This window comes from Syngnathus floridae, chromosome 10, assembly GCF_059516105.1.
Source record: "Syngnathus floridae isolate MCC-2025c chromosome 10, RoL_Sflo_1.0, whole genome shotgun sequence".
Taxonomy (NCBI): domain Eukaryota; kingdom Metazoa; phylum Chordata; class Actinopteri; order Syngnathiformes; family Syngnathidae; genus Syngnathus; species Syngnathus floridae.
Window position 1 is genome coordinate 6044782 of NC_142422.1, and position 12940 is coordinate 6057721.

At 37.3% G+C, this 12940-nt stretch overlaps 1 protein-coding gene across 2 annotated transcripts in view; it reads left to right on the plus strand.

Annotated features, from left to right (window-relative positions):
* The window catches only part of cdkal1 (CDK5 regulatory subunit associated protein 1-like 1), a 171492-nt gene that overhangs the window by 99230 nt on the left and 59322 nt on the right, over positions 1-12940 (plus strand). For both annotated transcript variants that reach the window (XM_088386707.1, XM_088386706.1), the window contains exon 13: positions 2803-2865. In XM_088386707.1, the coding sequence (XP_088242833.1) occupies positions 2803-2865 (63 nt within the window). The remainder of the gene's footprint in view (positions 1-2802; positions 2866-12940) is intronic.

A 12940-nucleotide genomic window follows, 5' to 3' on the forward strand; every position in this document is an offset into this window, starting at 1 on the left:
GCAATTTAAAATTAAAATAGAATTGAGTTTGAAACGTTTGAAAACAATAAAGCCAACTTCTTAATTCAGAAAAAGATAAGCCTCATGCAGATTTAATCCACATGAAATGTGTTCTCACCAAACAGCAATATCTTCACACATGCGTGCACCATGTTATTCATAAAATGAGGCAGGTTCTGAGTTGTTGGCAGTCGGGTGTGTGCCTCTGTATTGTCTGTACATGTAAGCATCCATGGAATGTCACTTCCTGTTAGTCACAGCATCTGTCTCTAGTGGCAACAACAGATGGACGTCATGGTAACAACTATCGTTCCCCATCATGTTGATGGCAAAGCCGCATAAACACATTGGCTTTGCATTGCCGGGTTGTCACTGACACAACATTGACAGCATGCTAGATTAGGTTTTCTGGTTTGAAGGCAACACACACACACACACACACGAACACAGCTTATTCTATTACATTATTAGAACTTGGCACTTGTGCAGAAGCATTACAGTCATATTGAAACAAATGTGTGTTGTCTGTGATCTACAAATGCAAAATGTTTATTTTAATCAATCAACTTGATGAAAATGCTGCATTAGAAAATAAATGTAATTGATTAATTTCAACATCAAAACAAAATAGCATGCATAATAAACCAAGCCTGACATATCCTACCTGGAGCACCAAGGTTAATTGAACATGTGTAATGCTGACGTCACCATGTGATAATCTCATATTATTCTTTTGAAAATTATATTAAGAAGGAGAATCTTTATGATAATCAGTATTTTATCATCGTTGATGTCTAGTTCACATTTCGGACCGTATTTGCACTTTCACTGCATCTTCTCCTTCTGTTTAAATCACTTTATACTTCACTTTATTGAATTGTTCCGTGTAGGCCACTTGGTTTGCAGCATGTCACACTGACAAGCATACAACAAAATATTCACATATCCAAAATAATAGTAATGAGCAGTAAATCAAATGTGTCACGTGCACCAACACAACAAAATGAAGCTTATGAATAAGTCTACAAGGCAAAACTCAGTGCATGGTTTTTGATATAGATTAAAATAACAGATTACCGGTCATCATATATGCTAGCTGTAGGTGCTGTGCATAATATACAGTAAGCAAGCAAATAAATAAATAAATACTATAGTAGTCAGTGTGTATGCAGTAGCCATAAGTAAAGTGCAAATGTAAATAAATAAAATATATACCAGACTATAAGTCAGTCAAGAAACAGTAGCTGTAGGTACCGTGCGTGCGTGCGTGAATGTGCAGAAAACCACAACAGAGATGTAACCTCAGGTTAGGGTTTCTCAATCCCCATGTAATTTACACACATACACACACACATGATGATGGTGGGTGGGGGGTGGGGCACAGAATGGTTCTAAGGAGTGATGATGAGAGGATTGCTCTCACCTAAGGTGCTCCAGGCATATATGGTGAAATGTATAGACTAAGGGGGGAGGAGAAGTTGGGGAAGAGAGTGAAGAGTGAATAAGTATGAGTGAGCCCATCCTGTGGGGAAATATAGGAGATGAAGAAAAGAAATGAGCGTACCGAGGGATACGTGGAAAGCCAAAGAAAAGATTGAGAGAGCAAGAGAGGCAGGCTTTGAATCAGTGGAGAGCTCCTTGACTGAGAGTGTTAGAGGGATTTAGGTGAAAACAAAAGAATTCTGAGGTAGATTGATGTGAAAAATTACGATGGGTTTGGAATCCAGAAGAGCCTTGAGGGATCAACAAATGAGGACTAGATTGAGAGTTGTCATTCGAATGAAAAAAACACAAAAATAAAAGGTACAATGAGGCATGAGGAGACGATAGAATGGTTGTCATTTGATCGTTCTGGAAAATGATTCTTTCCATACTTCAGTTGTTTCAAATAATAGTCATAAAAAATACCCCCTTATTACAAAACAAGATTGTTTCATGTTTGCTAAAGCTTCAATGATGACTGCATGTGTCCGCAGACCAAACCTGGAGGCTTTCTGCTTCTGATGTATAGAACTGTCCCGAGGACACCAGACCAACTCTTAACTTATTAGCACTCAGTGGAATAAAGCTTAAGAAAGAATAGCAATGGTTCCAATTTTCCTGTAGCAATAGCAGCAAGTACATACGGCCTTTCCCCCTCAGCTAGACATGGCCTAATCAGTGGGTTAATTACACTTCTTTGTAACAATGTCAGCGTCATGTAACTGATTGCATTAACAACCGCTGTATATCAAACAGTCACGTCTCATGCGTGTGTGCATCTTATTACACATCGTAAAAGGTTAAAGTTGGACTTTGAGCACAAATTACATAAAAAAATTACTTTCCGATACGGCTGCTAGGCAAAAGTCTCTTCATTTTATATTTTATTGCGCTAATGAATGACTGTAGGCGTTGCTTTACTCGTAATAAGTTTTCTCTATCTGCTCAAGTGACCCTTTAAGTTAATAAGTGAAGATGTGTCGCATGTCTTACATCTCTACACCATATGCCTTGTTTTTTTTACCTTAAATTAGACATCATTAGCGTACTGGAGTGGAACAGTTTTAGGGTTTGGAATTCAGTGTTAAAATCCACATGCTTGTTGTCAAAGCTGTAAGAACAAGCCCAATGATTTTCGTATCTTTCGTTAAGTCTGATCTTCAAACCGGGTTCTTCCAGTCTGAGTTAATGGATCATAATAAAGATAAGTAGTGATTAACTAAATTTGGATTTTTCATTTGCGTTCAAGTTGCATATTGTATTATAGTCTGTGTATCTTTCTTACATTTCATTTTCTATCTGTTTTTTTTTCAATCACAGAAGAAACAACGGACAAAAGAACTGTCTCAACTATTCCACTCCTACAACCCTTACGACCACAAGGTAAGCATTTGTCTTTTCATTCCTCTCCATTCCATACTGAGTCCTTGTCCATCTCCATCACTATGCACTTGTTTCATCATTAGCTTGTGTCTTCCTTAATCGGCCTCAGAAGAAGCCTCTCATTTGACAGAAGTTCATCATTCATGTATTGTCTTAAGGGCTGTGATGATTTTGTTTTCTACTCATGGGGATCATCTCTTGATAGCAATCTTGTGGAAGAGCATGTTAAGTGTTGACTCCTGATTACGATGGGGCCCCATTTTCTTTTGAACTGGATGCTTGAGATTTAACTACATAAATGGTGTGGTGATCAATATTCACTGAATTCAATGAAGCATTTAGCATCAGGTGGAAGGAAAAAGCACCATCAACTAAATGAGGTGGAAAGTCTTGGTGACAATCACTCTCTTTTCTGGAAAGCTTTACTTTTCAATACAGACACCCACCTGTGCGAAGTTCTAAAATAATGAACTAACAAAGGCAATATAATATGTTAGTGCAATATATATTTTTTTTATAGTCATACAAGTATAACAAGGAGTTTACAACACTAATAATTTAAAAACGTGGCATTGCCAGTGTGGAGTGAAAATATTTGACTGGCAAATACATTAAAACATACATTTGTTCAGGCTTTTTAATAGAATGTTAAAAGGAAATCATGCACTGCAGACTACACATAAGCAATATTTACGTACTTAATTTATATTTATAAAAATATAGGTCAATTGCTAAAACATAGCAGCGGCAAAATAGCATTTTATTTTAACTTGCACATGTGCAAGTAAAGACCCTGTTAGTTTTTAGTGTTTAGTCTCCATGTATGTTGAAACATATATACAAATTGGTTTTAAAGCAATTTTCAATTACATTTAAACTCAAGTAAGAAAATATTTTCAAATGCGTTTGAAAATACATTGATTTAAAGTCACAATAATACCAACATGCACTGATATGTTTCCCGCTTTCAGTAAAATTGTTTCTGCTATCCCAACATGTCTGGTAAAGCTTTGAATGTTCCTGTAAATCTGATTCCATTTCAACATACAAAATAAATCCCCGTGTGCTACAAGTCCAGATAACGGTGAATAATGCTTTGCTCAAAAGATCTAATGTCAAGCATGAGCCATCCCAGATCCACCAAGGTCTTCCTGTCCTTCTCTCTGTCCATTCACTGAGGAAATATGGAGGCAAATCAGCTTTTATTAAGCCCATACAGCTGTTAGTCTGATAATATCGCTCCCTTTACATTAGATTGTAGGGGTGCCTGACCTTTTAGCTAATAGTTTAGTGAAGGTATTATGAGTTTACATCGGTGTGCTGTTTATGTACACATCTCATGGCGAGAATGCATGTATATCAAGGGTAGGGATAAATCCGCGTCTATATGGCAATTACTGCTAATATGCATTTGGCAATGTAGGAAAAGGTCATTAATAAAGGCGGAGTTGCGCAGGGGCTGTTGTGTTTGTGGGCCTTTATTGTTTCAAAGCTGCAGGCTACCAACCTAAATGAAACAATGTTTTTTTTTTTTTTTTTTTTTTTCTTAATGAACTAATTGTTGTTTTATTACCAAGATTGTGTCTTAACCTCCCACGGCTAACAAAAAATCACGGGAGAAGTAAATGTCAACCTTCAATACAGACTAATATTGACACCCAATGGGATTAATGAAATATTAGCTTGCCTCTTTATTGGGCTCTCTATCTTCCTGCCATGTAGTTGATCTCAGTTAAAATGTTTTACTTGTATATATGACATTAGATTATAGATTTTTACATATATGTACATACAGTGTTGAACACTGCTCCCCCGGTGTGTGTTTTAAGAGACCCGTTGTGAGTGGATGTGCCTTTGTGTGTGTTTGCAATGATTAATGTGAAGTATCCTGTAGCCAGATGGCGCTGAACCAGGCCCATCCATCAGCAATGAAAAGACCAGTGGGCAGAAACCTGGCAGAGCACTTTGTCTAGGGCCAGTGCCCTGCACCAAACACACACACACGCGTGCACACACATACACACACTCACACACACGCTCAGTAGAATTTACAATGAAGCCTCATTTTGTTTGAATTGTTTTTAAATATCTGAATGTTGCATTGGTTTTATAAATGGCAAGTTGCAGTTATTTTTAGTTGATCCAACATGTGTGATTATATATAGCTAAATTTAAGATTGGTGTGTTTGCTTGCAATTTATTACTACTCTACAGAGAATATGCTTTGCTAAGCACAAAGATGCTGTAAGGGTGTAAGATTGTGTAAAAACACAATACGCAAGCTTGCACCTCTGCATTTTCTCTTGAAGTTTTTGCCCCTGAAGGCTTGGCCCTGCCAGGTCAAAGTTGTGAGACTCGTGTCGGTTGTGTGTGCGTGCATTCAGCTGGTTCTCAGAGTGCTTACAGTGCCCCTTGCCCCTGTCACCGTGCGCTGTCATAATCTCCCGAGAACACACAAATACAGATGCCCACATCCATTTTCCATGCGGTGTGCATAGGCCTGAATGACAAGAGTGACAGTTTGCCTTGCAGCTAGAGAGAAGGAACAAGCTGTCAACATGGACCGTTGCACCTGCTCAGCCCCACCGGGGACGCCCAAAATTGAGAATATAAAAAATGCAAGTTGAAGAAAGGAAATAAGGGTAGCTGGTTAAAATTGAGGCTGATAATGAAAAGCCAATAAGCAAGTGTTCATGGAAAATAAAACTTAATTGCACACAATGAATTATCCCCTCCCCACCTTCAGTTTTTGTGAATTCCCACATTGCCTTATAACGTTGACGTAATTATCATTTGTCACAAAGAAAAAAACTACACTAGAAGAAGTTAATTAGTCTAACAAGTTTCTCTCTCCCCATTTCCCCAGCAGATCACTTTTAATATTTTCAACAATTAGTGTTCCGTTTTTCGTCCCCTTTGGGGATCCTAATTGTGTTTATTTGCTGAGGGATTTTTTCCAAGCTGCTGCTTTATATTGTTAGGAAAAGCTAACCTCTATCTTTGTCAAACTTGACATTTGCTCACCACACTTTTTCCTCATTTTCCCTGTTAATTAATGTACTATTTGAGTCGACAAAAGCGGCAATAGAACAAGACAAAACATACATTCACTGGGTTCAGTGGTTTGTTTGCTTGACATGTTCTATTTGCTTGTCATTAAAAAGTCTGCAACGATCACACTTTCTTCAGAATATTGGTGTCAGATGCTTGTTAGCAACACAAATAACAGGCATCTATGTTTACCAATTCAAATTTAGATTAATAACTGAGGAGGTGCTACCAACTGTCCTCAGTCCGCTTGAATCCTTCTTTATATCAGGTGTGCCACTTGCCGCTTGTCCTATGCAGTATAATTTGAGTTGACCGCTCCATATCAAAGAATATGACGGAAAAGATGAGTTGTAAAAGTGGCACAATTCTATCATGACTTTACATAGCAAATTCACCTTTAATAAGTTATTTGACAGGATAATGTTGCCCCTCCTTTTTGATCAAAGGCTACACAAATGAAACCAGACTGGCTGGTGTGCACTTGTGCAAAAACTTGCAATGATTTTCCGCCCACATTGCTATGCTGTTTGCCAAAGACATGCCTGTCTTTTATTTTACTCTTCCACTGGAGACTTCTATAGACATGTATACTTGTGCTCAATCTGTCAAGGTTACACAACAGGGACTTATGAAACACACGCGCACATGTATGGCCCCACAAACGTTCAAAACGCACATAAGAGTCATGACTTCATTTGGAAGCCATTTTCTGTGATTGTATTCTCTCTAGCTCCTGTATGAATTGTCCCTGTAGCTTTCGATAAGTAGGCGAGATGTGAGATATAAGGAATGAGAGGGACTTTAAAATAGAATAAGAAGAGAATTATCTTAACATCAGTAGGAATAAATGCAGTCAAAAGTCAGTCAGTTGCTGAACTGAATTCTTGAGTGATTGTGTGGCTTTTATTCAAATTCTCCCGTTTTGTCAATTCCAATTTGTGAAGCCTCAGATTGTGTTGTACTGTTAGTTTTAAAGAGTCCAACATGGCCCCAGCAGTCTTAATTGCTCCCTGTCTACAAGTGGACGCGTCTTGGCCAAATAGGCGTAAAGGTTTATTATGAATGCAGCCTCATTTGCCTAATTGTTTCTCTGTCCCTGATTGCAGCAAATCCTCAGACATTTGAAGCCGGCTTCAGCAAAATCATTCCAATCTATACGGGCATTCAGACGCATCTCACTCTATTAACAAAAAACAGGTTTAACTTTTGTTACGTATTTTCTTCAGAGGAATTCCTTGCTGGTTCTGGTTCCGCCTCTATTTATTTGCGCACAAGATCACAAGGGACAGATGAATGATCCAGTAGTAGTTAGTAGTAGTCACTGATGTTATGCATGTTGTATGGGCTGGCTTTTAATTCACCCTTTTCCCAATTAAATGCCTGTTTATCACTTTATCACAGACTTGCACACACAATGTTAAGACAGCCAAATAACTCAGCCAATATCTGCAGGATTAATTCACTTTGCCTTGGGAGATGCACACTACATTGGTTTTCTTTGTTAGGCACTTCAGCTTTTCACTAAACAAGCCGTGGAGAGCTTATCGCTCACTGTGCATGTACATGTTGTTTACATGCTAACACCATTTTAAATCTTGCATTACTTATTGATTTTGCCCGGTAGTTGCAGCATTTTATCTGAAGTTGAGTTTACAGGTCGTAAACTATCCAAAGTAACTTCAGAAGCAGTGTTTTTTTTTGTTGTTGTTAATAAATGCTTAATTGGTATAAGTAAACAGCAGCTCACAAAGAAGATAAGCCACATTCAAAATATAAAAAGTTTTGACATTTTGGGTTTAGTTCATCATTAAGGTTTTAAAACTACTCAAGTTTTTAACATTTTTACACTCACAATATAAATACTATAATAAAAAGCTTACCTCAGTTTGCGGGCTACAACATATTTATGGTAAATACAAGTAATAGCGGTTTGACTAAAAGAGGTCAAGGAAAACAGACGGGCTCCGACAATTATTCTTGAATACCACATATTAATTTGGGATTAATACATTAAAGAAGAAACCAACAAAAATACCCTCAAAAAGCATTGCTGATCTAAGTATATGAGCACATGCAGTGGAGGTAAAAAAGAAGGACCCATCCCCAAACACACACATAGGCACATGCAAATGTGAACATTGAAAATATAAAATAGTCATTCTCCCAGTAGTTTTCTTGAAAGTCTTGTTTCAATAGCTTACTATTGTAGCGTGCATGTAGTTTATCATACAAACCATATAAACCTAAATAAGGTCTGCTTGTTGCTGCTCAAATATAAAAGTTAAATATTTGTATAAGACAAAATAAGTCACTTCACAAAAATGCCGGGATAATTTTCCCGGTGTTTTGCAAACTTTGTTCTGCAGTCACTCTGATGTCTGAGAGTTTCTTCAATTGAATAGCATGATTTTAAAAATGACAGAGATACTAGGTGTATGTCTTATCTGTTCATCTGTGTGGGAAAGCACCATCAGTTTGACAACATTTCAACATCTGCTTTTTGTCTGTTGAGTCAGCAGACACTAACTCCTCACACCTGCACTTATGTTTGTGCTGTATGTACAATAAAAAAGAGCAAGTACTTGGATAACATAACACATTTAGGACTGGTGCATTCTGCAATCATTCATTAGATGTTTAGGCTTGTTATGGCCGTGCCATGTAAATTATTTTTTTTCTGTTTTCTTCAGTATGAAAGCATACAAAATAGCTTACCTGTGCCGGCAGACGGCCAGACGGATGGAATTACAGTCAATTGATCTGCAAGTGTAATTTTAGGAAACGCATAATAAGTGTCCACTATTATTGTGAAACTCAAACTAATCACTAAACTCTTTAGTCGAATGATTTATGGATTTTAACTTTATGCAATGTGCCCATCATCCAGGGTTTTCCCCTAAATTGTTTTATTTTATGTGATGACTCTTTCTGAAAATAAGCAAAATCTTATATACTGGACATTTGTGACCTGTATTTAAATATACATGTACATATATTTTTGTTTTACTTTGGCAATCCAATAATCTACATGAAAATTATAAAAGGGTGTAAACACACATTAATTGAATCAAAAGAATTAAACCAAAAATGACTCTCTGAATATTAATGGGGTCAAAAGACCTTTTTAATAGCTTTGACACCTAGTCACATCTTTGCCCCTTTTACATTTATTGGCCTTTTTCTTGGTCATCTCTCCATGTGTTGTGTTTAGATTAGCGTGTTCCCTTCTGCCAAAACTGTTAATTGGCTGGTAGGAGCTAATAAATAGCTTTAATTAACAGGCCTAGTAAGATAAGGTAAGGATATTACGTATGAGATAGAAAAACAAAGTGAATTGTGGAGTTGTTTCTAGATTCCCCCCTCCTTGTTAATCAGGAAATTCAAATTAAATATATAATGAAGTTTTTAGAGCTCATGGCATGGCTTGACATTACAGTCTGATCAATCAGTGATCTCGACAATATTTATATTCAAAGTTTATACATATATTTATTCATTTATGTCTGTAAAAAATATCACACACGCATTCATTGTGTTATTTTATTATTTTATTGGGTTAATTTTATTCTATTAGTGAAGTTAACTGATGACGAGTATTTCACTTTCATTTATGCAGGGTAGTATAATAGATTATATGTAATAATGATTTCATTCATCATCATAATGTGGAGTAATTAAAAGCATTGTGAAGTGTTGTTAGAAATGGATAATATGCTTTTTTTCCTTACACTACTTCTTTGGAATTCAATAGGCAGTTTTTCCTCAAAGTCTGGTAGAAAAGGCAGCCACACCATCACTAATTTCGATTTTTAAGTTTTTGTTACAGCCACTCTTACATGTTTTTCTCCCTTTTGCTCTATTTCTTTGTCTGTCTTTTTCTTTCCTGTTCACCGTAGCTCATCTCTGAGTGTTGATATATAAGAGCCCAGACTTGTTGAAGCAGTTTGTTTGAAGTCCTGCCAGTGGGTGGAAAAGTGGACTTGGTGCTCTTTTAAACAGTAAAGCAACATCAGGGATTTTCTCCTTTCTTTGACAAGAACAGCTTAGTTTTTCATCCTTGGTTGTATTTCATGCCGTCAGAAAGGTAAATAAGGGTGAATCGGTGCAGATGTGCCGCACACTCACCTTTTGTCACATTCAGTCTTTTAGAGAGGTGTGCTTATAATGCCACAATTACCAAGAGTGTTGTAATTTTCTTTTTGCATATACTGCTTATACTGACAGGTATGAGAATAAATATTCATAGTCATTAGTAGTCTTCCACTCCCCTATTTTTTGTCATAATTTGCAGCACTAACATGTGGGTTTACCACTAGAAATATACATTTTAGGGGAAAAGCGCATATGAGGAAATAAAAAAAATACACAATTATAATATAGTATACTGCTTTCTGCAGTTTGTCATGGATTTATTGTATTGTATTCACACCACAGTCTCTTTATCGTCACATTTTTATCGTTCTCCCTCAAGTTATCCTTTATATATATTTAGCATAGTTATTTCAACTACATTTGCATAATTTGGAAACATCAACTACTAAAAAGGAGGCAGACTAATCTGAAAGTTTCTGTATTCATCATTTTCTCTTTTTTTTTGGTCACTTCCTCGAGCATCTATGCCTCTCATCTACTGTATTGCTGTCTCTATGCCTCTCATCTACTGTATTGCTGTCATACTGTTAGCGCAAGTGTGTCCATTAAAAGGTAAGAACAGCAGCCTGCAGGCTTACCAGACTATGTGATGACAGCTCCTGCTGAATGAAGCACTGGAGATCAAAGTACTTGAATTGACCACCTGTGCATATGTCCATGTAGCTTCACTTGTATGTCCAATGTGCATGGAACATACAATTGCTTTGGAGCAAAATTGTAATCATAGCATTTATTTAGTAATGTATTATATAATAATGTCATCTGACATCAAGCAGGGTCTTCAAGACCGAATCTAAATGTAATGGTGCTTTTTTATTTCGAGTTCCCATAGCACTTGGCCTGATTAGAGAAATTTTCATGGAGGTACAGGACTCAAATGTAGGCGTTGCATGCGTTGTTTTGCATATCCGTACTCTAAGGCACACCACAAGGCCACAATGTAATTGAGTTGTTTGGAGAGTGTTTTTTGATGAAGACAAAACACACCCTGACAGAAAGTCCTCAAGCGAATGTTAAAATAAAACACACTCGCTAAAATTATTTTGCCAGGAGTAAACAGGGTGTTGTATAGGATGTGTGTAGCAGCATCATCATTTTTTTCCCTTGTGGGGAAAGGTGAGTCATTGATTTGAATGAATAAACTGCCAGTTGTTTTTGCATGCCTTCCATTTGATCTGATCTGCCAAATTTTACTTTTACTATTCATTGGATTGTTCATTTTGTATTACATGAACATACTGCAGGGAGTTCGTACATCGTAGTATATATCTGTTCCTATGCTAATGCTGAGGATACTTGTACAACCTATTTAGATGATGAACATTTATAAATCCTAAAATGAAATAAAGTAAAAGCAGGAACCTAAAGATAACAATTTCTTACCTTTCTGTGGCGTGCACAATGGAAATGGTGCAAAGTAATTATCTTCATGCTGTTTGCAACAACAAAATTACATAGGTTGGGATTGCCGTAAACTGAGGGCCCTCGTATCATTGCCAGCGTGACCAAGTTATCGTAAGATCTGTGTTGCGGCAGTGCATCTTACTCTTTGATAAAACTATGGAGGGCTTCTGGAGGAGAGGGGGTAGTTGATTAATCTAATGTTGTATGAATTCATTTCCACTTGCACTGACCTGTTTATGGCTAAAGGCTCATTGACATTAATGCGTGAAGGCTCATGCTCATTAGGAAGTGAATGTATAGAGCTGGCGAAACCGCCATCAGCTGTTGTCAGCCACATAGGTCACATTCACCACAGGCTAATCTGCCAGTTTACATGTTCTATCCTGTGGCCTTTATCATATGTGAGAAGATGGAACAATGGATTCACTGAGACAAACAAGGTCACGACATTCTCACAGTACATTGAAAGCTCACATTGACAGTTTGAACATTGTTTTTTTTTTAATTTGTTGGCTTACATGCTTACTTGAACACCCAGCTGCTCTGTTTTAGGAATTATTTTTGACAGTTTTTAGATGATCTCATCAGATGTTTTAAAAAAAAAAAAAAAAATCGGCCTGGACAATAATTGGTCCATCCCTACCCCACATGACCTATCAGCCCTCACTTAAATCCCCTTGATACATTCATGTATCCGTTAGATTGAGTATAAACCAATCAGTCATCCTTGGAGAGTGAGGCACAAGGATGAAGTAATTGAATGCCGACGGTTGTTGTGGCAAAGCTTAGCCGCACATTAAATTAATATAAATGATAGCGGGCTGTATCAAACAGTAAGTGTTTTTACATCATTCTATGATATACTCAGTTGTAGTCAGAACCGTAAGTCAGATTTGAGCTCCCAGTCTGCTTCATTGAACTCTGCTAAGTGCTGAAGGTTTTCTTTTGTCTTGTCTGCCTGTTGGTTTGAAAGACACAGCTGCACATTAGCAGTCTCCCTTCTGTCTGATTACTACCTGCTCCGTTTGATGAATGTGCACGAGTTGTGGGTGTGTGCTCTCTGAGTCAGTTTGAACTACAAGTTGCCCTGCCACCTCCCCCAGGATAAATCAATCAACACCATTGAATTGCTAATATCACGCTCATTTAAGAGCTGTTTTCTCCTTTAAGTCACATCTTGCTGACTGCAATATGACTTTTACTGCAAATAATTTGGGCTTCTCCGTTTTAGATTTTTGCTTTGTAGATTTAGACTCAACTTTATTCATCCCTTGGGAGTGCGCCCTCAGGAAATTCTGGTTTCCGTAGCTCACATAGAAAGAGTACAAAAGAGAACATTACACATGAGTAAATTTAGCTATTCGGTGATACAACTTGTTCATGTTCCTTCCAACTGTTCATGTCCCGTGTCTTTGTCACATATATTAATATGGAAGCTTACTTGTCATGCTATAGTAGGCACATTGTT